The 27,559-nt window shown below is 48.4% G+C and overlaps 1 protein-coding gene across 6 annotated transcripts in view; it reads right to left on the bottom strand.

Moving 5' to 3' along the window:
- The window catches only part of MPRIP (myosin phosphatase Rho interacting protein), a 148,070-nt gene that overhangs the window by 95,554 nt on the left and 24,957 nt on the right, over positions 1 to 27,559 (bottom strand). For all 6 annotated transcript variants that reach the window (XM_032270298.1, XM_032270299.1, XM_032270303.1 and 3 more), the window contains exons 2-3: positions 19,026 to 19,103; positions 16,636 to 16,701 (exon numbers count right to left, since the gene is read on the bottom strand). In XM_032270298.1, the coding sequence (XP_032126189.1) occupies positions 16,636 to 16,701; positions 19,026 to 19,103 (144 nt within the window). The remainder of the gene's footprint in view (positions 1 to 16,635; positions 16,702 to 19,025; positions 19,104 to 27,559) is intronic.

Below are 27,559 nucleotides of genomic sequence, written 5' to 3'. Positions count from 1 at the left end.
GCGTGGAGCCACATGCCTGTAGTCCCAGCTACCTGGGAGGCTGAGAAGGAAGGACTGTTTGAGCTCGGGAGGTTGAGGCCACAGTGAGCAGTGATAGCGCCACTGCACTCCAGCCTGGTAGACAGAGTGAGACCCTGTCTCAAAAAAAACTGGCCACGTGCGGTGTCTCACACCTGTAATCCCAGCACTTTGGGAGGCCAAGGCAGGTGGATTACCTGAGGTCAGGAGTTCGATACCAGCCTGGCCAACATGGAAAAACCCTCTCTCTACTAAAAATACAAAAATTAGCCAGGTGTGGTGGCAGGTACCTGTAACCCCAGCTACTTGGGAGGCTGAGGCAGGAGAATCATTTGAACCCAGAGGCACAGGTTGCAGTGAGCCAAGATTGTGCTGTAGTACTCTAGTCTGGGTGACAGAGCAAGACTCTATCTCAAAAAAAAAAAAAAAAAAAAAAAAAAAAACACAAAAAAAGGCAATGAGGAAAGGAGAGAGATGATGAGTTTAGTTTTAAAAATTAAAGTAAAAAAGAAGGAAAGAAATTACCAGAGGAAGAAAACACAAGACACGTTCTGGACCAGAAGGTCAGAACTTCTCACACTGAAATATACACAAGCGTCTATCTTAATAAAAGAAAACAGATCCACACCAAGGCATACCTTCATGAAATTGTAGAACTCAAAGGATAAAGAGAAGCTCCTAAAAGTTTTCGGAGAGAAAATTCAGTTTATTTGCAAAGGATCAAGAATCAGGCCCTTGCACATGAACTCCTTAATAGCAACAATGAAGTTAAAAATGAATGACACCTTCAAAATTCCAAGGCAAAATTATGTCCCATCTAACATTCTAGAGCCAGTCCAGCTGCTGGTCAAGAGTGTGCACAGGACAGGCACCCTGAGACAGGCAAGGCCACAAAACCTTTCCTCTCTGTGCCTTTCTCAAAAACGTTTCACCAAATAAAGTAAACAAACAAACAAAAAAGGGGTCGGGGGAAGGCGGGGGGCGGGGGGCGACACTTCCCAGGATGAAGGTGAAGGTCAAGCCCAGATGGAGGGCCATGCAGCCAGCCCAGAGGACAGCCAGAGACAGTCTGGGACATGAGAACGGCTGGCTCCGCAAGCAACATTACCAGGAAAAACAAGGGTAGTGGGGTAGGAGAAAGGAGTCAGGCAGAAGAAAGAGCTAAATCCTATCTATGGTATATAAAAACCAATAGATAACATCTCCTAAAACTCAAGAAGTAGCAGTAAAAACCAGTTATTTACAAACACAGAAGTAGGCACCGGAATATTCTGGCTAGAAGAGCTGGAATGGCTTCCTCTGGGAACAGGACTCAGGACTAAGAAGAAATAGGGCAAGACACTCTTTTACTATAAGCTTTACGGTTACATAGCTGACTTTTTAAACTACCAAATGTACACTATTTTGAAAAAAATAATAATAAAGTAAAGCCCCTCAATGCCTTTAAAATTCCCATCTGGTCCATTTTCAGCTTTCACATACATCAGGGAGCACAGTAAGATCCAAGGGTAAATACTGCACAATAGGGAGAAAAAATGGGTACATCTTATGTAACCCGCCCCCCCCGCGGCAGAAACAATAACAACAAACTGCTGCCCCACTATCACATCAATGAGAAAACAGGGTAAGTTTTAAGGGGTCTGAGAGATTGCTCCCAAGGTCCTCAGGTCAAGCATTTCTCACTTCTCTTTAGGTGTGTTCACATATTAAATTCTTCATTGGAAATAAAGATTGTTTCCCTAAGTCAAACTCCTGAGACAGGGCATCCACTACAGGAGAGTCCATGCAGGTGCTATGGAAAGATCCTTTCCAAGCCTCCAAGGCTCTTACAATTCAAACACGTGACTTTGGGGGAAATATAAAGTTTAAAGCAAATGACTGATGTGTTCTAAAACTAGGCAAATGCTCTTCTCTCAGCCAGGAAAAGGCTAACAATATATGGAGGAAACCAGCATAGCCAAAACTGCCACCCGTTTATCCAAAATTCAAGTGTGTTCTCTAAGGCTAAAGTTCTACACAGCAGCCCTCTTACTCTTCCCCAGCCCTCAAATTACTGTACAGGGTGCCTCACAGCACTCAGGACTTCTCAATGACTGGTGAGTGACAGAACAAACAGTAAATGCACACTTGCACGTCTATTCCTTTCCACAGACTATGACCCCTGGTGTGGCCGTGGTACTCCCCTCACCCAGTGGGGGCCACAGCAGAAGGGCAAGGCTGTGGTCCTGGAACACAAGCTGGATGTCCTCTGATATTACCTAAGTTGTCTTTCCCTGCAGAGTCTCTGTAGGAGACAGACAGAACAAGGGTGAAATGGCCCCAGGAGGAAAACCTGACTCTCCTTTCCTGCTCTGGAAAGGACAGGGCTTGCGTTTACTTCAGCAACAGAAACACAGTGAAGGAGCTCAGTGCAGGGTCTGATCCCATGGGCTGAGGGAGAGAAAAAACGGGAATAGAAGGAAGCAAGGAGGAAGAAAAGGGTGAGGGAAGCCTTTGAGAATTCCCACCAACTGCACTCTGGCTTCTCCGTCTATGCTCAGAGGGAGGGACTAGAGATTAGAAGTGTCCGCCTTCCTGACCCTCAAAGACGTGGCTGTCACAGTGACATATTCTGCACAGCCCAGTGCCTAGCACAAGTCAAGCAGATGACCAGAGTGCACCTGACGTTATTTATAGCCATTCCCCCTTCCTAAAATTCTAGTGCTGCACATTTAACACAACTGTAATACCTCTTGGACCATGAGAAAGAGGAAGCTGAAGTCTGGTCACATGGATGATGTGAACGAGTGGACACCTGTGGCTCCAGGCATCTGCCTCGTTTTGCAGGGCTTATGCTGCCATCTTCAGAGGACAGAGGATGCTATGGGGAATATGGTGGAAGAAGCAACAAGATGGTACTGGCAGTCAAACAAAGGAAGCCAGGGAGGGCTCAGGGAGGTAAGGGGTTGTTCCCACAGAGGGCCCTGGCCTGACGCTGCGCTCCCACACCCCTCCTGTAGCGTGCGTCAGCACAGCACCACGCGAAAAGAGCACAAATCCATTTACAACAATATTCGACTGCACCTCTCTCCCAGATGTCGATGTTTATAAAGAATGCTGCCAGGTTCACTGGAGCGGGGCTGTTTTCTTAACCTTTTCTCATGGAGCACAAATAGTGTTCTCTTCTCCATCTTGGAATGTAGCCCCCAAGAAACAAGAAATCCAAAGCATTCTCACAACACACTTCCCACCTCTCTCCCACTACAAGTCCATATCTCTCATCACAGCCTCTCACCTTCCCCCTGCTTTGCACCCTTGACTTTTCCTGGGGGAGAACTGCTTAGAGAGGCAGGCCAGGAGGGCCACAAGGGATGTGGCATAGTGAGAAGCGCACTGGACGAGGCTCGGTTGTCCAGCCATGGTTCTGGGACAATCAGCTGCCTGACCCTGGACAACACATTCCATTCAAGCCCTAGTCACCCAGCAGCTGCTACACACACTTGGGCATCTGCTGGGCTGGGCCATGAGGAGTGTCTCTCAGTTGCTCACAGCTCGCTGAGAATTGCCCTGTTGACACCGATCTGGCAGGGAGAGCTGCTGCAGGAAGGCAGGTGGCATCTGTCTCTGAAATCTACTGGAAGTGATAGTGGAGACCCTGCCTGCCCTCTAGGTCTCAGTTTCCTCATCTGTCAAAGGTGAGTGCTGGACTATGTCCCCAAAGACCCTCCTTCCCAGACCTCCCCACACCTACCACTCTCATAGCCCCTTCAGACACAGCTAGAGCGGCCTCTGGGTCCGCTGCTGGGACCAGAATACATAGTAGTCCTGAGTGGGTCTCTTGTTGACAACCCGTTGGAAGTCAGGGCGAGGCAAGCATGTCCTCCACATCCAGATGCAAGCCAACCCCCCGCCCCCCTCCCGCCCACCGCCCCCGAGATCTTCAAACCTCTGCTGCCTTGGGGGATGAAGTCAAGAGAACTCCTGGCTCTGTGCTCCCTTGCGGCTGACACGCTCCACAGGTGTCGGCCACCTGACAGCGTTAGTGCCCATCGCCTGGCAGAGGTGTAAAGACCTGCTCCAGTTTATCCTAGCATATCTGAGATCTTCAAACATTAACCAGGTAAGGCTCCAAAACCCTCAGGCCAGAGGGGTGCCTGGGCCCCAGCTCACTGAATGGGAATGGAGCCACAGTGGCTCCACTCACCAGGTCTCCAACCTGTGGCTCAATGTAAGACCCCCAGCTCTCCCAGAAAAACCCTGACTTTGGGTAATTTACTGCTGTCCTCATGGGACCATTTTAGGATTAAATGGAAACACAATGAGACACTAGCACTGTGGCTGGTGTGTGATTTCTTTTTACCTCTGCACTGATCACAGAGGCTGGTTCCAAAACCTGTACTTGGTATCCGGAGGAAGTGAGCCTTGGACTTCCACCCCATGACAGCTACCGCACCCTGCAGACAGACAGGGGACACCACTAATGAACCCCAGCACAACTGCTTCTCGGCTGGGGCCTGGACATCACAAAGCACCCCCAGGCACCAGGTACAGCCCTCTTGGCTCAGAGGAAGACAATGACTCACTGCTTATTAGACTTTGAGGGGAAGCCTGTCTACCACCCTTCCATCAAGGCAGAGGAACACACAGAAGCCCGAAAGCAAGCATTAGCTACCTAAGGAAGGACTGAGACTGGGGGATGGGTCGTAGCTTTAAGACCCTTCTGCCTCCGAGGGACAAGCCTGCCTCAGTGCAGCTGGTTGAGGTGGGTCACAGCTGGGACAGCACAGTCCTTCAGAGCCTTGTGGCTTCAGGGAGTCTCTCTCCTCCTCCACCTGCTCTGTCCCTGTCCCTTCACCTTTGTGCCCCATGGGCTTGGTCACACACCAACCACAGTGCTAGCGTCCTCACTGTGTTTGCATGTAATTATTAAAATGGTCCCAGGAGGAGAGTAGTAACTTGCCCAAAGTCAGGATTTTTCTGGGAGAGCTGGGGGTCACCATACCTGTCTGTACCTCACATGTGAGAAGTAAACACAAAACCAGTCTCACCAACAAAACACTGCTCAAGGACAAGGAGTATTTTCCATTTCCCCCTCTCCCACTGGGGCTGAATCAGTGAACAGGAGGCCGGCCATGGTATCCGCTGCGTCCTACACACTGAGGGGCTCAGCTCCCAAGTTGACTTGAGTCAGGGCAACCGTCAAAGCTCTGCAGTCCCAGGCTCTACAAACTGGGGCAAAAGTTACTTCTCCATCGGCCCCACCTGTGGAGGGGACTGGCTCTTCCAGGTCTTTTTCTATAATGACATTCCCTGATCCTGCTTCATGCTGAAAACACAAATTCTCTGGAAGGCGGTGACACTGATACCCAGGTGGGGACTGTGTGTCTATCAGAGCAGTCTCTGGTGGCCCCATCTTCCTTTCTCCATTTCTCATGCCTATACCGCATGCCTGGCAGCAGCGCCCACAAGTCCTACTTATCCCTGCTGAACTCCCCTGAACAGCCCTGCTGAGCTCACACTGGAGCACCTGTAATCCAGTTACTTGAAAGGCTCAGGTAGGAAGATCACTTGCGCCCAGGAGTTCAAGGTTGCAGTGAGCTATGACTGTGCCACTGCACTCCAGGACAGGTGACAAAAGCAAACCCAATCTCTAAAAAATAAAAAATGAAACAAAAAGGCATTCGGACTCTGATCTAACAGGGAGACAGAGGAAAATGTGACTAAGAGGAGAAGGAAACGTGATGACAAGAGCAAGAGACTGTAGTGGTGACAGGAAGGGGCCTAAGCCGAGGTAGGCAGGTGGCCACTGGAGTCTGCAAGCAGTGGAGAGGGGATTCTCCCCCAGGACCTCAGGAGGAAGCTACCACACCCAAAGTGGTACTCATTTTGGACTCTCAACCTCCAGACCGATCACAGAACAAAGATGTGTTGTGTTAAGCCACAAAGTTTGTGGCAACTTGTTACAGTGGCCACAGGAAACAAATACACCTGCCATGCTGAGTGTTGGGACCAGCACCCCCACGAAGGAAGCCACCCTGGAGTTCGAGTCTGACAACTTTGAGCAGGTGTTTGTGCGTGACTGGTCCATGCCTGTGTGTGGGCTGGACCAGCCCTCAGGCCAGTACATGGCACAAGGTGAAGGACACCTCCTTCCTAAGATCCCTGCGCAGCTGACCTGCATCTCTGAGATCCCACCAGTGCAACTGCTCCCGGTTCAGAGAGATTTCCCCACCATAAAGAATATATCCTTCCTGGCCAAAGAAAAGATTCTTCTGAAAAATAGTCTTGCGGAGGGCAGAAGAGGTTAAGACACTAACATATTACAATGCCTGCCACAAGTGTAGCCCTACGTGAATCAGCTCATCAAACTGTTTTTGGACATGACATATTTCCCAGGAATGCCCCAGGCAAAAGACACGGCAGGTGGGGATCTGAGTAGGGGACAGAGCAAGGGGATGCCTAAAAGGTGAGTGTGTGTGAGCACTGCACAAACACGTGAACATACTAGCACCAGCCATGTGGCTTTGATTTTTCAACCCTAAATGTTTTATGCTGTAACTCCCATAAAATGACTTTTTTTTTTTTTAAAGAAGTGAAAAGGGCTCACATATTACCGAACCCAGCCAACCAACGCCTTCATAACAGATCCAGAGAGGAACCTCTGTTCAAACTTCTCTGGATAGCGGTGACATTTTTCAGCTTGAAAATGTAACACGATTGTGACCTTCAGACAGCATAAATGTGTGTGCCATCTCATGTGTAATTTCTTGTAGATCCAGCTTGGTTCTTCTCCAATGTTTCCTTTTGGAGTTGTACCTGATTTTATTACCAGTTTTCATCTGAATCCACTGGGGAATAGGATGATTTTGCTTTTGTTTCTTGGCCAGGAACTGCTTCATCCTGAAAGTCTTGTGAGAAGACATGGCGAGAAATGGAGTAAAGCACGCACCATGACGGCGGAGAAAGGAAGAGAGCGTAATGGCTTTTTTTTTTTTTTTTTTTTTGACAGTTCTTTCCCTGCTGCTACTTAGTTTCCTAACCAATTATTCCAAGCTTTTCACTTTCTTAATACCTAAAGTCATTTCCCTCTGTGTGGGAGGGAGACGCCCAGCGCATTATCACAAGCCTTCATGCTGCAGGGCAGCGTCACAGCTGCTGCAGAGAAGTCCACCCACAGCTCTGAAGATAGCCCAGCAAGGGTGCCAATCAAAGCTGTCTTCCTGGCTGCCTCCCCAGTGTGGGGTGTGGGCCACAGAAACCCCTTCACCTTCTCACATCACTGAAAGAGCTGTGCACACGGCAAAGGTGTGGACAGAGAGCACCTCAGTGGACAACCAGGTGGAACCCTCTTCAGCCCCTTGATAATTAATTGTGGGTGGCCAGCAGTCACTCCACTCAGGCAACACAGGGAAGGCAGAGGGAGAATGTGGGTATCTAATTATGGCCCTGAACACAGGCAGGCCGCTAATTCCTATTTTGCAGTCCTTGACTCACCACTTACATAATGGGAAGGTATGTACACTGGACAGTCTCGATGAGCCAGAAGGCGCTCACTGGGCACCTCAGGTCACCAAATTCTCAGTGTGGCCTGAAATTCAAAGAAAGGGGACTTCTGGGGGAGGTCTACATGAAATATTTATACCAGAAACTCAAGCACAAAAGAGTTGGGGAGCACAGCTGCCCGATTCTTCAGCCCTGTCTATGCAAGCAGACACCAGTGCTGCCTAGAGACACTCACCACCCTGTAGATGGAGATCCTCATGGAAGTAAGTGCAAGGTGTTCCCCATGCTCTGACAGGTGTCCTGGGGTTAGGAACACAGGGAGGACTCGTGTCTGGCCAGGACCAACCTGTGTCTTCTTTTGGCTCTCCAGAATGACCCAGGATGACCTGCAAAGGTTCCTCTGTTCCCTTCTTCTGATCCTCTTTGCCTGCTCACTCTGGCACATATTCTCCAACTTCTTCCCTCCGCCAGGCTCAGCTGTCCATGTATAACTCCAATACCAGAGGCAGAGGACATTCAAATTGCCCCACGCAGGCCCAGTCCCTTCCCTCACTCTTCTCTTCCCTGAAAGGCAACTCCCAGGTCCTAAGTCGGGACAGGAGATCCAGGGACCTGGATGCTTGTCCACATCTGTGGTTCAGTCACTCCCGACCCCTCCCCCGGCTGAGCTTCCTCACCACAATATGGAAGGTCTGAATCAGGTCACAGCTGGAACCCCCGACCGTCACCCTCAGGAGACTGCTGTTTTTGGTCCACACAGCCCCTTGATTAACCGCTGCTGGCTTCCATTCCCTGATTCTTTCAGTGTGGGAAACATCACTTAGGCCTTGGGCAGAAGTACAAATAACAAGGAAGCTCCCGAAGGCGAAACCTGCCTCTGCCTAGCAGATTTGGGTCCAAGAGTCTTAGAAGACTGGGTCCCAAGCTCTTCCTGGACCTGTCATTAGCTGACCTCCCCCAACCTCCCAACTAAGACAAAAGGAGGGGAGGGAGCTTAAAGTTCAGCACCCAGTTTCCAGAGAACAACATCCATCTCAAAGGTCCCATGGAGATTCAGAGAATGCCCTGACCACTATGTGCTCCATTCTAATGGGTGAACTTTCATGAGTCACCATAAATTACACTTTAGGGGAAAAAAGTGGGTGTCACTTATCAGTGAATGGCTCTGAGCTTCCCTTATGACCCCTAACCTCTACTTTCACAGCACTTAAGAAGCGTTTCCATTCCACCTGGGTTCACCTGCACCCAGACCTGGCTCACTCACCTTTAGTATTTCAAAATAACTTAAATCTAGCCATAGATGCTCTCAGGTGAAGTGGTCTGCAGGGAGCTCAGTCAAGCAAGGCCCTCCCCACCCCACTTATTATCCCTCCAACTCCCTGCTGCTTGAAGAGCATCATACAGACCCCATCCTGTGAACTGGTTCAGACCTTACCTTCCAGCCAAGACTCCACCTTCCTTCATTAAGGAATTCATTGTTACAAATAGGCAACATCTCAATTGTCATGACCAAATCAAGAAGGGATGGGGACTCATCTAAGGCTCTGTGTCCAGTAAAGTCAAGTGGGGCAAGGGGCAGGGATAAAAAACCCTTAATACCCTGGAAGAACCTTCTCAACACCCTTGCCTTGTCCTCAATTTTTGGAATCTCGTGGCCGTGCCAGCCCTGACAGCCAGCAGACTGTTCCCCCAGGCCCAGCCGCTTCTCCCGGTGAACACGAGCCCCCCATGTGCCTGAGAGTTCACCTATAAACATGAGTGCTGCTCATGCACAAGTCACCATTGGCAAAGAGCTTGAAGACATTGACTACTTTGGAAAATCTTTAAAAAATAAGCTTGTTCATTTGGGAAAATAATCAAATGATCACACAAGAAGAGGTGCCTTTCCTGAGCAGGTCTGTGATCTGGACCTCTGGGCACCTGGATAATTCCTCAGAGAAGGAGGTTGTTCCAGTCTGGTCAGTGTATATTCTTTTCTGCAGCTGCCAGGGGCAGAGTTGTTGATGAGGGAGGGGTCAGAAATATTTCAAAACTTCAAATAAAGCAGCATCTGACTGTATACTTTTTAAAGCTTGTATTAAGACTCCATGCAGAATTCCACTTAAAGACAGAAGTCTCTCAACCAAAAGTCTGAAAGCACGTAGGGACCCCGGGGGAATCTGACGCATGGGGACAGCAGGGGGTGGGGGGAGCACCTCCCCCATTAACCACCCCTCATACCTTGCTCACAGGGCTTGTGTAAAGATGAAAACACACCTGAGTCTGAAGTTATTTTTTAAAATGATCTTATTCTGAAAGCACACAGCACAGAGCTAGAAATGAGCTGCTGGGCAAAGGAGCAAACAACTCAGGGCTTCCTGCGGGCCAAATAGCCTTGGAGGTGCCTACAGTGGCAGGAAGGGCCTGAGTGACCCCACAGTTACCCCACCCCAACAGGCCCTCCCTAAGATACTCCACGCACCACACAGCAGGACCTGTCTCCTTCCCCTTGCAACCAGGACCTCGTGGAAAAGCACAAAGGCCAGGACAAGGCTGAAACATGACAGACTGAAAGCTAAATTTGAAAGCATAAGACTGGCCCATAAAACATCCTCCCTGGTTCCCTGTTTTGCTCCTTCCTGTCCTTTAAACATGAAGGGACGGTCTGCAGGCCTGAGGAAGCTTCTCTGCCTCTCTGTAAATTACAGGCTCTATGTTCTTATTTTTCTGATTTCTACAAATCTCTCTGAATTATATATTTATATGATCGTGTAGTAAAAAAGGCAGGTGGACCCTACAAGGTTGCAGGCCTGCAGCTAGCTTGGTTCAATGGCATTAATAAAGACACAGGTCAGCTACTACAGCTGGGTCAGTCTGCAACACAGACAAGCCAGAGGGTCAGGAAGGATGCCGAAAGCCCTGCCTGGCCTTCAACTAGCCCTATTGCCCGCCTGCATGAGGCAGCTGGTACAGCTGGAGCTCTGAACATGAGGGACGAGATCACTTGGTGAAGGAAAGATACCATCCCTCTCTCAAACGGAGTCTATCCTGCCTACATATCAAGGTTTGTCACTTAGTAGTTGAGGCTCCTCACAATCTCTGGGCCTCAGTCTTTTTAACTGTGAAATGGACATGGTATCTACCATTGTGCAGACTAAGATAGAAATGGGAAGAAAGTGCCACCATGGAGCCCCAGCCGGGCACATGGCTCCTCCTGAATCTCTGCGATGAGCGGGAAGGCAGCCAAGTGCCACCTCTCTCCTCTCAGAACACTTCTCTGCCTCCCCAACCACCCACCACCTTTAAGGGCCTACATACCACGGTTCTCCTAGGGATTTAGTCTGCATGTGTTCATGTGGGTCCCGAGAGATATGAGCTTCACCACCGGAGGGGCCTTCTATGGCCTAGTGTCCCTTCAACTGCTCTGTTATGAACACAGCAGCCACTATGGTTCCCAAAGGATCAGATACCCAGGAAGTGCCTCAGCACCAAGGGAGGACCAGATGGTTCTTTTCGCCTGCCTGGGAAAGCTCCGAGATAGAGGAAACAAAGCCAGAGCTTAAAGCAGCAGTTCTCAATTGGAGTGCTTAAAAATCACATGGACATCGGGAGGCCGAGGCAGGCAGATCACGAGGTCAAGAAATTGAGACCATCGTGGCTAACACAGTGAAACCCTGTCTCTATGAAAAATACAAAAAATTAGCCGGGCATGGTGGCACACACCTGTAGTTCTAGCTACTCGGGAGGCTGAGGCAGGAGACTTGCTTGAACCCGAGAGGCAGAGGTTGCAGTGAGCCAAGATCACGCCACTGCACTCTAGCCTGAGCGACACAGCGAGACTCTATCTCAAAAAAAAAAAAAAAAAAAAAAAAAAAAAAAAAAGAAATCACGTGGAGTGGTTATTTAAACTGGTCTCCCAGCCCCGCCCTGCGGATTCTGATACTGGGTAACATCTATAAAATGCTGGCTTAGGGAGCAACGGGAACTAGGTGATCAGCTGCAGAGAAGGGAAAGAAACCTCAAATGACAGATGTTAAAGACAGCAGGGCTCTGCGGTAACGCCCCTCCTCCTAGGCTCTCACAGGCCCAGACAACTTTGGGCTGCTCATGACTTTAACATCACCAAAAATAGCAGAAATTTGTCATGAGTGAGGTAAGCAGAGGTCCCCAAGATCAAAGCAACCTCCTGGACACTCTCCTATAGGAAGCAAACTCTAAAGAAGCCGGACTCTTCTTGGAGTGCTCTGAAGATCCTTTGGACCAAGCCTATTTACTTCATACACAAGTACATATGCACCCCAAGTTAATTTCTCAGGCTGGACCTTCATTTCTTATGGGACTGACAAACTCATAGGCTGCCCCTGAAAAAGGCACATATCCAAGAGCCAAACTGTTTTCTCTACTATGTCTGAGGATGTGAGCTGAGCTATGAGTCCTCAGCATGGCCCCTACACAGGAGGCAGCTCTCCTCTCTCACGAGGCTCAAAGACTCCCCAGGCTAGGAGGGAGTGGAGCTCCCCATTGTGGAGGCTGGCCCTCAGCACCATGCCTGCCACGGAAGGTGGCTTCATGGACCCTCCATGGCTTCCATGTGTGAGAGGTTCAGCGTCAGCAGTCACGGTCCAAGGGCATCAGACCTACTACAATCAGGTGGACGGAAATTTTGACACCAACACAGTTGATCTCTCAAGACCTTTATGCTGAGTGAAACACGCCAGTCACAAAGGACAAACCCTGCATAATCCCGTTTATGTGAGGTGCTGGAGGAGTCAAATTCTTAGAGACAGAGAGTAGCACGGGGGTTTCCAGGGGCTGGGGAAGGGAGTTATAGTTCAGTGGGTGCACAGGTCAGTCAGCAAGTTGAAAAAGGTCCTGGAGAGGGAGGGTGTGGTGGTTGTACAACAGTGTGGATGTACTTAATGCCACTGAACTGCACACTTAAAAACGGTTAAGATGGTGAATTTCCTGCACACCTCACCAAAGTTAAAAACATTCAAATAAAACATTCGATAATCTTTTTGCCTTGGAGAGCAGGCCTGTGAGAATCCCAAAGCATGGCCTGGCCTGCTCCACCCCAAGCTCCTGGCCCTCCCACTCCGCTTCTAGACCTGGAACTCCTCCCAAGAGCTTTCTAGTGACGTCTGGTGACACCCACACCTCAGCTTGACATCAGTCCCCAGAAACTCAGTGGCAGAATTAGGTAAAATCATGGGGAACATTTTACAGGCAGAGAAACAAAGGCAGAGGACAGAGGCAGGAGTCCAGGTTTCTAGACTGTTGCTTCGTCCACTCCTGAAAAACCAGGGGCCAGCCAAATCTCTCAGGCTCCTACTTGTCTGTGCGGCTGCCCAGAGCCCACCTCACCTCAGCCTGCATTTGAGAAATTTCCTTTTTCGGGAAATTTGCCTCTCCTCCACACCCACCAGTTACAGGGTACGTGGGTGTATCGAGAAAGAAATTTCCCAAAAAAGGAAAAGAGATTCCCCAAAGTTAGTCCCATCTCAGGGCTGCCTGGAGAGGCAACGGTCAGTCTCCAGAACTGGACGAGGTCTACCAGCCCCAGCCCCAGCAGAAGTCTGCAAGCAGAAAGGGCTTCCTGGAGCTACTGTCCCCAGATCCAGGGACTGCTGCCTTCCTCCCCCTCCTGCATGCTGTGACCTCCTGATGCCGATCTTCCTCTCCAGGTCCCAACCCAGTGGGGCTGAGGTAACCTTTCCCCCATCCCGGTTCTCAGGAGCTCTTGGGAAGTTTCTCCCTTCTGCTGAGTAATCCCTAAGGGTCACCATATCCCTCATCTCCCTCTGAGGAACACCCCTTGTCCTACATTCTCTCCTTTCCTACCCGCCCTCTGTCTTAAGGTTTTAAAGCTGGGAGCAGAAATTCTGCAGCAAGGCACTGACAAAGCTGGTAGCTCAACTCCATAAATATTTACTGAACATCTGCTAGATTTGTGCCACTCAAACCCCATGCTAGCAACATGGAGAGACACTTAGAATTATCAGGGGCCCAACGAGGACCACAACAACAACAAGTCAGTCTGGTTGGTAAGATAACACTCAAGCAAATGAAATCAAATGGTAACATCGTATAAAAATCAGTAACAACTCGAAACAGATGGTGACTAGTGTTGAGGGCACAGATCAGCCATAAAATGCTACAGTTTATTATGTGGGCCTGGGAGGGCCAGAAGTGGCCACAAGCTGCTCAGAGCTACTGCTTTTGCAGACAAATGCTGAGGCAGGGCTCACTTTACATCACGGTCTGAGGGCACCACGCAGGGAGTGGCACCTATGTGCTCCCTGGGACACACAAGCAGTTCTGCAGGCCTTGTGGTTGCCTGGTATGCAGGGGCACCCCATAGACCTCTTCAGATGAGGAACAGGCCCACCACATTCCATGACTGGCACTGCACCATCAGTAAGCCAACTCTGTGCCATCACCCCCTCACTCCCAGGAAATATGACAGGTGAGTCCTGTGCTGTTTAAGAGCAGAGCTAATAGCAAATCGTATTTACATTTCATTTTTAAAAATAAATAAGAATTTAAATAAACCACTGACTGAATCCCTCAGTTTCTCGGCCTTGGCACTGTCAACATTTTGGGCTAGAGCCTTCTTTGCTGTGGGGGCTGTTCTATGGAGGACCTTCAGCAGCATCCCTGCCCCAGGTTTAACAATCAAGGATGACTCCAGACATGGCCAGTGGTGGACAGTGGCCCTGGGCGGCACAGTACTGAGGACCACTGGTCTATTTCAAGGCACTCGCAGAGGAAGATTCTAGCTTGGCTGGAGTTCACCCACATATGAGCCTGCCTGAAATGGAGTTCTCCTGCTCCAGGTCTTAGGATCCTGCCAGCCTGGTTGGGATGGAACTCTCAGCTCAGGGTGGCTGACTGTTAGGCTGGAGTTCCCTGGCCACGGACTGTCTGCTCACCCTGGGGAGAGGCTCTGAGGAACAAGTCCTGATGCAGAGCACTGGGTGTTGGGAGAAACCAGCCTCTGCCTCCTCCCACCTGGCTTCTACCCCGACTGCTTCCTTGCAACCTTCCTCTGCGACCTTCCTGATACAACAGGGAAACCCCTCCATGGCCTCGGCTGGGCAGAGCCATACTGATGGGCTCACTGGGTCAGTCTCTCCAGCTCCCAGGTCATCTGCCAGAAAGCAGCCCATGGTCAGAAACGCCCAGCTCTGGGCATGCCCCCATGCCCTCTCTCAGTTCAAGTTTTCCCTGGGGCTTCTTTCTTTCCCCACATCCCTAGCACCATCCTACCTCTGCCTGAGCACTCCATGAAATAATACCCAACACATATCCAGGTTGCTGGGAGACCACAGTACACTGTGAAGTGTTAGTGCTCCTGGCTAGGTGGCCTCTATTATCCAGTAGCTGCACCTGGGAAGCAGCATGTGCTCTGCACTTGTGCCAGCACCAAGGTGTCCCCAGGAGCTACCCTCTTTGTGCTTGTGCAACTGAGCCAGAGGGAATAATGGATTTTGCTGTACTTCAGTTAGACTTAAAGAAAGATTTCCTGACTGTAATTATCAGTCCCCAAGGAAAGTACAGGGAGCTCTGTTTTTTGGGATGGTTCATGACCCAGCCCAGCCTGAATGCAATTCAGCGACCTCTTAAGGCTCCTTTGATACTGTTGGTCAATTGCAGGACTTAAGAACCAGTCAGCCAGCTACAGAGAGGCAAGGTAAACCTCACAGCTGCAAGAGCCCAGCTCTGACACCAGGACTACTCCCTGTGTAAGGGCTAAGCCAAGAGAACACCAGTGTGAAGTCTATCCTCCAGGTCTCTTTCTTGCCTCAAAGGAACAGAGTGTCCAAATGCATTGTCTCCCTGCTCCCACTTCTAGCCAAGTCCACCATGGGTGCTCACCTCCAATCTACTACCCTGGAGCATAGATGTTCTCACAGCAAAAACCCCCTGTGGTCTAATCATGATGTACAAATATGCACACCAGAAAGAATGAAAAGGAAGACAATTCTTTTTAAGAATAAATCAATGAGGTGACAGCTGATACAGGATTATGGTATCATACCTCTTAATTCACCCCAGAAACAAAAGCAGAAAAAGTATCACATAACAAAGGTTAGGACTCAGGTGCAAACACACCCTCTCTGGCCTTTGCACATGTGAGCTGTAATGACCACCCAAAAATCCCAGGGCCCTCCACAGTCTGGAAGGTCCCTGGAGGGCACAGTTATCTCCACTCATACTTTCAGAGTCTGTCTCGCCCTTGCAGCAAAGAAACAAACTCTGGATAGGATAGGCAGGGGCTGCCTGTTTTATATAGTGTGACTAAACGTTCCAGGACAGCCCCAATTTTAAAATGCTGCATATATGTGCACACAAACACTCACCCACCAAGTGGAACTGGAAAAGGCGATCAAATCTCCCATCTTCAACCCTTTACACAGTTTGGAATGTAGTCCTACTTTAATTAGTAGAGACTAATCTCCTTTAGAGAAAAAGTCAGGAGATAAAATAAGTGGAAAAAGAAAAGCCAGAAATTCCACCTAGTTGATTTTCAGGTTTGGCCTCTGGGGCAACAATAGCAAATGCTCATCCAGCCCAGGAGGCAGCTGGAAAATCAGGGAGGTGGGGAGCAGGAAGGAGCCTGTCTGCCTGGTTTAGTGACCAGCTGACCTCACGACCAGGAGGCCGGCCTCTGAAGTCAGCTCAGAAAACTATGTGAAGCTCAAATAAGACAAACAAAACCAACTGTAGCAGTAGAACTCACAGGCAGCCCCAGGACTAGGTATGTGAGCACGCGTGTAGCCCCAGGGCCAGTCCCTGCCCCACACCTACAGGTCCACAGCCTGCACCCGCCCTCACTGTGACCCAGGACTTTGCCCTTGCTTTCCCCTAACCAGGAGTGCTCCAGCCAAGTCCACACTATCAGCCTTGAACAGAAATGACTTCCTCCCTCACTTCTTCCTCTCACTCAAGACTACAGGAGATGATGCTTCAAAGGTCTAAGTTTTTAGGGCGGTCTTCGCAAGGTGCCACAAGTTCTTCAAAACATTCCAGACTTCCAAACAGACAAAAGTGGGAGCACACAGCTGCTGTGCTCTTATACAACAATGCAAGGACACTGTAATGGAGGGAACTGGCAAAGGCTGGGGACAGGGAGTGGGCAAGGATGACACTTACCATCTCATCTAGGGCATAGCGCAAGAGGCCGTGCTCGTAAAGGATGAAGAACCGTCGCTGCCATTTCTGCAACGGAGCACAAGGTGGGTGGTTAGGAGGATCTGGGTCCTGGCCCCGGAGCTTGGCTTGTGGAGGTCCCATGTCTAACAAGCCCGTATCTAAGGAAGGCGGTTCCACAGATTCCACTTCTGGGGCAAGTGGCAGGAAAAGAGGGACCTGACGCCTAAGAATGCTGATTCATCAGCCAGGGCTGGGCTGGGAGAAAGGCCCAAAATCACTTGAGTGATCGAGGCTTAACAAGAAGCTTCTTTTTTTTTTAAACACTTGGAAGCTCCTCAGGAGCAGAAACAATCTGTGTTTACCTTTTCATATTCCTTCTGGCGTCCAGCACAGAATGCATCACATGATATGTGTCAATATTTATTTGATGAATGATCTGACATAACATGGAATAACCCAGGAATGCCAAGGCACAGATTCACCAGTTCTGAAAAAATCTAGGAAACCACCACAAAAGGTCGTTCTGATGATCCACTGGCAAAGAGGAGGCACAAAGACAGCCAGGCTCCAGAATTAACTGAGGGGAAATGAGCTACTGAAAATCAAAACAGAGGAGCAGCAAGACCAGTGGAAATAACTCCAATATCCAAGGAGTGACCAACTGGCACAGAGTGTCCCCTGCTCTACTCTCCATCCAAAAGCCATATCACTGGGAAGTGCCCATGGTGGTCAGATGCCACCAGGAGCTGAAATGAAAAGGACTATGAAGTGTATGTCTTCCTCTGTGTGGGGAGAATGGCCTTGTCATGAATGACATACACAGCTCCCAGCCCCAAATCATCAAGGGTCCATGACTATATTCAATATTTCAAAAAGCTCAATCCAGCCTGGGCAGCATGGTGAAACCCCGTCTCTACAAAAAACACAAAAATTAGCTCGGCATGGTGACACACGCCTGTAGTCCCAGCTACTCAGGAGACTGAGGTGGGAGGATCACTTGAACCTGGGACGTCAAGACTGAACTGAACTAAGATCACACCACTGCACTACGGCTTTGGTGACAGAGCAAGGCTCTTTCTCAAAAAAGAAAAGAAAAGAAAAAGGACCCAGCAATGCTCAAAGTTTAACTGGCAATAAGGCCGCATGAACTGACTATAAAAGCACATCTCTATGCTTTGGGCCAGGGTTATCATTTATAATAAAGAATCCCCTCAGAAGCTGGAAATGGCAATTTTGTACAACCTCAATATAAACTAGGAAAGGGAACTCCTCCCTGGAAACTGCAGTCTGGCTGGACCAGTGATTCCTGAGTCCTCCCGTCTGGGCGGCATGAACAGGGACTCAAAGGGCCCTGCTAAGAGGCCTTCTAGAGGGCTGCTCCACGCTGGGTGTGTAGAGGCGACCTGAACGTGTTTCCTAGGAGCATTTCCAATGGCCTTATGGGCTGCTTTTGAAATCAAAACCCATTCCGGAAGGAATCCCAAAGACCAGAGACACAATGCAAGGCCTGTGGGACCAGAATACACAACAGCCCAAGGTCCCTACTCCAAATGCAGATTCACAGTGGGGAGGGGGTAAGTAGCAGATACTAAGAAGGGGAAAGGGAGCTCCCGGGGATGGAGGGGTCTGAGTGGAAGCAATTTTTTTTTTTTAAGATGGGGTTTCAACATGATGGTCAAGGCTGGTCTTGAACTCCTGATCTCAGGTGATCCACCCACCTCGGCCTCCCAAAGTGCTAGGATTACAGGCGTGAGCCACCGCGCCCGGCCCATGGAAGCAATTTATAGGGTATGAGTGGCAAAACTGTAAGATAGCATGTGAGGAAGGACAGTGTTTTAACTGGAGTCAAATCCAGAGGGGCTTCTTGGCAGAGAAACAAATCACAGGTCAGGCCAATGGTGGTCCCAGCTCTAGCGGGGCCCTGCCCTGGGCAATGCATAATTTAGTACGAGGTGAGCCAAGGCTTCTGGGCCCCCAACCCTTCACTAGTGCTAGTGGGCTGAACCCCTGGCTCAGGAGGAAGGGAGGTGTGATAGGGGCAGGCCTTGGCATGGAAGGAATTGGGAGCTGCTCAACATAACACAAACGTTTGTTAAACAGCTCTTTCGCCTCTTCCATTTGACTGTTCCCAGAGTCAGGCTTACCCACAAAACAGGCAACACCCACATGAGAGCTCCTCACTCTGAAGGGAGCACTACATATAACTATGTATGATTGAGACCTTTTCTGTACAATGTACAAGTGCACCAAATGGGGGAGCCCTGCTGATCCTGCCACCCCAGGATCCACTGTTCAACTCTCCATCTCCCTCTTCCATTCTGCCAGTTCACCCTTAGATGGGCCCCTTCTCTGGTTCCTCCCACCCTAAGAGTTGGCTCTGATGCCCTTACCCGAGACCGGTGCACTGGGTTGTCAAAGTCGGTCCCATCTGGGGCCAGGAGCAGCCAACCGCCATAAATGGGTTTTGCCTAGAGGAGAAAAAAGAGGGCAGGTCACCAGCAGCCTTCGACACGAGAGAGAGAGAGAGAGAGAGAGAGAGAGAGAGAGAGAGAGAGAGAGGGGGGGGGGGGGGGGGGGGGGGGGGGGGGGGGGGGGGGGGGGGGGGAGGGGGGGAGGGGGAGGGAACAGCTAAAGTTAATGGCAAGTACTTGCTGGAAATGGACGCTACCTCTGCTCAGCAGAGGTCATGCCACCCATTCCCGCTGCAGTGCGTCTGTGGCTGCTTGAGAATGAGAGGCTGGTGGGGATTCTGCAGCATCCGGGATAGAGAGGGGAACACAGACCTGTGCAGGAGTGTGAGAACCTGCAGAGTACAGGAGCCCCTAATACATGCTGCCTCCCTCAAGCTGCTGATCAAGCCACCAAGATCAGGAAAAAATGATATTTTATTAAACAAATATGTGAGTGACAATGTGTGGCAGGTGCCAGGAATAAAACATGAACATAGTCAAAAAGCTTTATCCTCTCACACCTGTAATTCCAACACTTTGGGAGGCCAAGGCAGGTAGATTACAAGGTCAGGAGTTCAAGACCAGCCTGGCCAAGATGGTGAAACCCTGTCTCCACTCAAAATACAAAAATTAGCTGGGTGTGGTGGTGGGTGCATGTAATCCCAACTACTTGAGAGGCTGAGGCAGGAGAATCACTTAAACCTGGGAGATGGAGGTTGCAATGAGCCGAGATTGCACCACTACACTACACTCCAGCCTGGGCGACAGAGTGAGACTCTGTCTCAAAAAAAAAAAAAAAAAAAAAAAAAAAAGAAAGAAAGAAAAAGAAACCTCAATCTCATCCTGAAGATACAAAATAGGGCCAAGAGAAGAGACTGCTTTTGTGATCACAGCCAGCTCTGGCCAAAGAATCATCAACTGACTGGCTGTGTGGCTACATGCAGAAACCCTCTGAGTTCAAACTCTTCCATCTGAAAAGTGAGAATGATAATAATTCTACCTAAACCTTATGACTCTGATGTGAGAATTAATAAGATAATGCAATTAGTAAAACCCAGCAGAGGGATGTAAAACGGTGCTGCCACCTTGGAAGAGTCCAGCAGTTCCTCAGAAAATTAAAAGCAGAATTACCCTAGGACCCAGCAATTTCACCCCCAGGTATACACACCTCAGAAAACAGAAAATGGGCTCAAATAAAAACCTGCACATAAATGTTCATAGCAGTACTATTCACACTTGCCAAAAGGTGGTAACAGTCTAAATGTCCATGGACAGAAGAATGGATGAACAAAGTGTGATGGATCCCCACAAGGGAACACTATTCAGCCAGAAAAAGGAATGAAGCATCACACACACTACAGCACAGCGGAATGTCTAAAACGTGATGCTAAGTCAAAGAAACCAGACACAAAAGCCCACATGTTACAGAAGTCCGCTTACACGAACGGTCTAGAATAGGCACATCCACAGCACAGAAAGCAGATTGGTGGCTGCCAGGGACTGGAGGAGAGGGAATAAGGAGAGACAGGTAACGGGTATGGGACTTCTTTCGTGGGTGACAAAAATGTTCTGGAATCAGACAGTGGAGATGGTTGCACAACACTGTGAATATGCTAAAACTCACCAAACTGTACCCTTTAAGAGGGTGAATCTTTAGATGGATGAAGTATACCTCAATTTAAAAAGCTGTATGAGAACAAAGAACACTGAGCACAGTACAGTGTCCAGTCTGCGAGGTCTCAACAAATGTGAGGCATTGTTCCACTTCACCATCCAGAGTCCCCACTCCCCAAGACCGTGGGTAGGAGCTCAACACAGGGAACGGAGTGGGGGGTTCTAGACAGACACTCTGGCTCCATCTCTTTCCTCAGCCCCACCCAGCTGGTGAGACTGGGCTGGAAAAGGTACAACCAGGCCCATTTATTTAGTCCCCTTTAGAGGCCATTAACACAAATTAAAACCCAAATTCTCTGACTGCTGCTCACACACACAGCCTGATCCCTGGATCCCCTCAGGGGTTCCCCACATGCTTTTTATTCAGTGCTCTCCAAAGTAGGAGGCCACACCACACTACCTCATTTGGTAGCTGCAGGCTGTGACTCAGAGAGGGCAGGTCACATACCAGACGCCACACAGCCTCCAGGCTGAACCAAGAACCCTCTTTTCTTGGTTTCTGCCTACAGGGGTCCTTAAGGTCCCCAGGAGCACTGGCTTTCCCCATGAATGACAGGAGTAGAGCTGTGTGCCTGAAATTGGGGGAAAGGTGTAAGGACAGGAGAGTGGGTGCTGGCTGCAGACAGAGTCTAGGAGGGCCAATGGGTGTATGGTGGAAATTCCACCTCGGAAGGCAGAAGCAAAAGCAAGGAGAGGTCTGCACTGTCTGCGAACTCCAGCTGTGTCCAGCCAACCTCAGGTGGGCACACACACTTGGCCTCTCCATTCCAGGAGTATACACCCTAAGCAGACCCCACCCGGAGGACTTGCATACGGCATGGGAAAGCTGTATGGACAACTCCCCGTGTATCTGGACTCTGACTCCCAGCTCGGCCTCTTGTCAGCCACAAAAGCCCACCTGAGAGGTGAGAGGCCAGTCCACCAGGCCATTCCTCCAACTCTGGCTTAACTGTGCGACACCACCTTGGCTTCTGAAGGCAACTTGGGGTGTCATCGCATCATCAGCTACATTTACCTGACCTTTCTCCAGGAGGTACTGTGTGGAGCTGAGGGCTCAGCATCTGTTCCCTCAGAACCTGAGCCCCGGTCTCAACTCAGGCATCCTCAGCAAAACCTCTGCTCAGAATTTTTTTAAAAAATCACTTATCAAGGAAAAGCCCTAAAGAAGGTAAGGACCCCACACACGGGGGAGGCCTGGGGTTGGGAGGACCCTCTAGGCAGGGGCACAGCTGACGCACAGGTGCAAAGGCAGGAATGATGGTGCCATGGGGCCACGAGGAGCCAACTGTAATTACTGAGAACTCACTCCTCAGGCCCAGGGAGCCAGGGACCAGGACCTGGCGGACTACGGCACCACCACTCTTACCTCTCACAGCTAGCCATACAGCCTGTGCAGCTGTCTCCAGCCTCCTCAGTTCCCCAAAACCTGGCCCTCTCTGCCATCCCTCAGGGATTCCCTAAAATGCCCCTTCCTCAAGGGACAGTCCTGATCTTCCCCCATCAGTCTCTAACTACTCACTTCTGCCATTACTGTCACTGTACATCACAGAACTAATTTCTACCTATGGTTTCATTATGCAATTACATTGCTATGACATGACGGCCCCCCACCCCCACCCCAGAACCTTCACTCCAGGAAGGCAGGGATGGGGTTGGCCCTGTGTCCTTGGTCCTGAGGCAGGTGTGCAGAGGGAGTGACGGTGAGTACCCCGCCGGCCTAGGCCAGCAGTGGGTGCGTGGTGCCTGCTCTGAGCTTCCTTCTCCTTACATAACCTAGGTCCTGACTCTGACAGCCTGTCCTCATCCCTCAGGCGTGGGAAAGGCCTCCCAGGAAGAGCTGCCACTTCTCTATGTCTCAGTCTATATAAAAATGCTGCATCCTCCCCGGCACGGCAGACCACAGTGTCTGTGAGTCCAGAAGTGCCCACAGGCAGAGGCTCCCATGCATGCCCACCTGCTCCTGGGGCTGCGCCTCTGAAAGGCCCTAAGGTATTCTCTTCCAGGGTGACCTATAATAATCTGAAACTGGGACACTAAAACAAAAAGCCCAAAAGGCAGCAGGGAGGGTGCTTTGGAAATGCTACATGGGTAGGCTTAGCTTTACTGTTTTTTGGTTGAGCTGCTGGGCATTTTGGAGGGAGGCAGGAGAAGCAGGTATCTGTTGTTGACACAGGGGATCCAAGCTGGGCTGTAAGGACACAAAAGATGGGGCCTGAGTCCTGTTTCAAGCAGCCCTGCACACAGGGCACCTTTCCTATGCAGGTCCTCCCAGAGGATGCATGTGGCTCCGGACCCAGTATAAACATGACCACATGAGAGACTCGGGGGGAGCTACCTCCTCTCCAATTGAACTTAGCCTTCCCTTGTGATCCATATAAGCCAGAGGCTGCACTTCTGGTTGGCCTCTAGGAAGAGGCTGCTGGTGGTCTGGGTGTGCCTTCAACCTGAAACTCTTTCAAAAACAGTGCTGTGAAACTTCTGCTTCCTGGACGATGGGGTAGATATAGATTTCCCTATTCCTCCTGCTAAGTACAACTAAAAATTTGGGACCATCATGTGCAAGACAAACATGAGAAGACTCTGAAAGGTGGAGAAAAGAAGGTAGGTGGGCCAGGGACCCAAGACCTGAGGAAGGATACCATGGCGACTCTCCCAGGCTTTTTTTTTTTTTTTTTTTAAATCTCACTATCCCAGAGTGGGTACTGGAGAAACTGTAACCTGAAAATGCCAATGGGCACACAACAAGAAAAAAAATCAATCAAAAGCTACTCTCCATAGCTGATGAACCAGAAAAGAGTAGACAAACAAGACAGAAAACCCTTAAACGAGAACTGCCCTATTCTGGCCAAAAACCACAGGAAAGCCTGTACCCCAACCTTCCCCTAGCCCCACCACCACCAAGTGAGCAAAAGCTGGATTCCCATCCTTGTGAAGTGCCCCACACCCCGGCCAGGGTGGTGTCAGAAGACACAAGGGCCGTATATCCCACCAGCAGCAATGAGGACCCTTCCCTCTCCATGCTAGAGTGTGTCAGAGGGCGCCAACTGGAGGGTCAGGGTTATTACTGTGGCCCAGTGGGAAGGGAACCCATGACGAGGAGCCTCTCCAGTTCAGGCATCAATGGAGGCCGAGGGGTGGTGGACTTCTGTCTCCCCCTAAGTAACTAGGTGATCATGGTGACCCCCTTCCCCCATGGAAACATTGTCAGAAAAGTCAACTGAAAGAGAAGGTTCAAATGAGACCTAGAGTCACCCAATAGAATACAAAATCACCTGGGTTTCCACCAAAAATCATCATTATACCAATAACCAGGAAGGTCACAAACTTAATGAACAAAGACAACCAAGAAATGCCAACACCAAGACACAACCATGCTAGAATTATTTCACATTTAATTAAAAATACCATAACTGAAATAAAAGCTCCTGGATGGGCTCAAGAGCAGAAGGATGGGGGCCAAGGAAAGAACCAGTGAACTGGAAGACAGAACAACAGAAATCATCCCATGTGACAATAGAGAAAAAAACAGACAGGAAAAAATGAATAAATAAAAGGGACCTGTGGAACTGTAACAAATAGTCTAACATTCACGTCATCAGAGTCTCTGAAGGAGAGGAGGGAGAAGCAGAAAAGGGGCTCAAAGAATGGCTAGAAACCTCCCAAATTTGGCAACCTACACATTCAGTAAGTTTAGTGACCATCAAAGGATAAACCCAGAGAAATTCAGACCAAGACATATAATAACTAAAGAGAAACCTAAAAGGCAAAGAAAGCCAAAGACAAAGCAAAAAATCTCAAAAGCAGTCAGAGAAAATTAAGACCTTACAGATTTGAGAAAACCAAGCAGAATCACAACAGATTTCTTATCAGGAACCACGGAGACCAGAAGGAAGTGGTACACCACTTTTCAGCTACTGAAAGAAAACAACTGTCAACCTAGAATCCTATAACCACTAAAAACATCCGTCAGGAATGCAAAGGAAATCCAGGCCTTCTCATATGAAGGAAAACTAAGAGAATTTCTTAGCAGACCTTCTCCTAACAAAATGATCAAAGGAAGTTCTCTAAACAAAATCATGGAAAAAGGAATCTTGGAACATCTGAAAAGAAGCAAGAACACAGTATTTAAAAAGGGGGAGGGGGCAAATAAGTAGGCTTTCCTTCTCTTGAGTTTTTAAAATTATGTTTCATGACTGAAGCAAAAATTGTGTAATGTGGTTCTAAATGTATGTAAAAGGAAACACTTAAAACAATTATCAAAGGAAAGGTAAAGTGGTGTACAGATAGGTACTCTCAAACTGGTAAAATGACACCACCAAGAGACTATGACAAGTTATGTCTATATAATGTCTCATTATAACCACTAAAAAGTCTACACAAAGAGATATACTTAAAAACAATTTGTATTTTGATATATAAATCAAAATACAATTCTAAAGAAATGTTCAAGTAACACAAAGGAAGCAGGAAAAACAAAACAGAAATAACCAGAGATGCAAACAGAAAACAAAAATAATTATGCCCTAAGTTATTAGTAAATATTTTAAATGTAAATAATCTAAATACACCAATTAAAAGGCAGATTGGTAGATTCTTAAAATGATTCAACTGTATACTGTCTACAAAAGATTCACTCTGAATATAATGATTACAGGCAGGTTGAAAAACTAAAAATGATACATCCTGGCCGGGCATGGTGGCTCAAGCCTGTAATCCAAGCACTTTGGAGGCCAAGGTGGGCGGATCACCTGAGGTCGGGAGTTCAGGACCAGCCTGACCAACATGGTGAAACCCCACCTTTAAAAAAAAATAAAAAATAAAAATAAAGAAAAAAAAGATACATCCTGTAAATATTAATCTAAGGAGAGCAGAGTTGTTGTATTATCACATAATTTATATTTCAACACAAAGAAAATGACCAGACCTTAAGAGGAATATTATATAATGATAAAAGGGTCAATTCACTAAGACACAGTAAGCCTAAATATGCATGTACATTTAAACATCAGAGCTGCAAAATAATGTGAAGCTAAAACTAATACGACTGAAAGAAAAAATAAATAAATCCACAAATTTTGTTGTAGACTTCAACACCCATCTCAATAACACAACTAATGCAGTCCTAAGAGGGAACTAAATGTAACTAAAATGCTCACATTAGAAAAGAGGAACGATCTGAAATCAATAATCTAAGCTTCTACCTGAGGAATCTAGAAAAAGAAGTACAAACTGTACCAAAAGCAAGAAAAAAGAAATAATAAAGATAAAAGTAGAAATCGGGCTGGGCATGGTGGCTCATGTCTGTAATCCCAGCATTTTGGGAGGCTGAGGCAGGTGGATCAGGAGGTCAGGAGTTCGAGACCGACCTGGCCAACACAGTGAAACCCCGTCTCTACTAAAAATACAAAAATTAGCTGGGCCTGGTGGCGTGCACCTGTAGTCCCAACTACTTGGGAGGCTGGGGCAGGAGAATCACCTGAACTCGGGAGGCAGAAGTTGCAGTGAGCCGATATTGCGCCACTACACTCCAGCCTGGGCGACACAGCAAGACTTCGTCTCAAAAAAAAAAAAAAAAGAAAGGTATATGTAGAAATCAATGAAATTAGAACAAAACAAAATCAACGAAACAAAGAGCTGGTTCTTTGAACAGACTGATAAAACTAACAAACTTCGGCCAGGCACGGCGGCTTATTCTGTAATCCCAGAACTTTGGGAGGCCGAGGCGGGCGGATCGCCTGAGGTCAGGAGTTTGAGACCAGCCTGACCAATATGGAGAAACCCTGTCTCTACTAAAAATACAAAAATAGGTGGGCGTGGTGGCATGCCTGTAATCCCATCTACTTGGGAACCTAATGCGGGAGAATCGCTTGAACCCAGGAGGCGGAGGTTACGGTGAGACGAGATGAACCAAGATTGCACCACTGCACTCTAGCCTGGGCAAGAAGGGTGAAACTCCATCTCAAAAAAAATTTTTTTTTGACAAACTTCTGACAAGACCAACAAATAGAATAAAGACATCATGGGACAAATTAATATCAGAAATAAAACAGGGATAGCATTACAGATTCTGCAGACTTCAAAAGGATAATGAGGAATACTAATACAATTCTACAAACATTAATTTGACAACATATATGAAACTGACTCACTTTACTAAAAAACAGATAATTTAAATGATCCTATAACCATTAAGGAAATTGAGTATGTAATTTTATAACTCACAAAGAAGAAATCTCCAAGCCCAGATGGTTTTACTGGAGATTTCTACCAAGTGTTTAAAGAATTGACATTAATTCTATATCATTTTTTCTAAAGAACCGGAAGAAACACCTTCGAATTCATTTTATGAAACTATTATTACCCTGACACCAAAACCAGACAAACTATATGACAAAACCCAAACATCTTTTTAAAAGGAAAAAAAGAAATATAGGCTAATATCCCTCATTAATAAACAGTAGTTCCCCCTCCCTCATCTATGGCTCCACAGTTTCACTTACCCACAGTCAACCACAGCCTGAAAATATTAAATGGAAAATTCCTGAAATAATTTACAAGTTTTAAACTGCATGCCATTCTGAGTAGTGTGATGAAATCTTGCATTGTCCTGCTCTATCCCAGCTGGGATGTGGATCCTTCCCTTTGTCCAGCGCATCCAGCTGTATACTCTGCCTGCCCCTTAGTAACTTAGCAGCCGTCAGTTATCAGATTGACTGTGGTGGTGTTGCAGTGCTTGTGTTCAAATAACGCTTGTTTTACTTCATAACGGCACCAAAGCACAAGACTAGTGATGACAGCAA

This window comes from Sapajus apella, unplaced genomic scaffold (genome assembly GCF_009761245.1).
Source record: "Sapajus apella isolate SASKATOON/1434 unplaced genomic scaffold, GSC_monkey_1.0 scaffold208, whole genome shotgun sequence".
NCBI classification, from domain to species: domain Eukaryota; kingdom Metazoa; phylum Chordata; class Mammalia; order Primates; family Cebidae; genus Sapajus; species Sapajus apella.
This window is presented reverse-complemented; position numbering and strand designations above follow the sequence as displayed.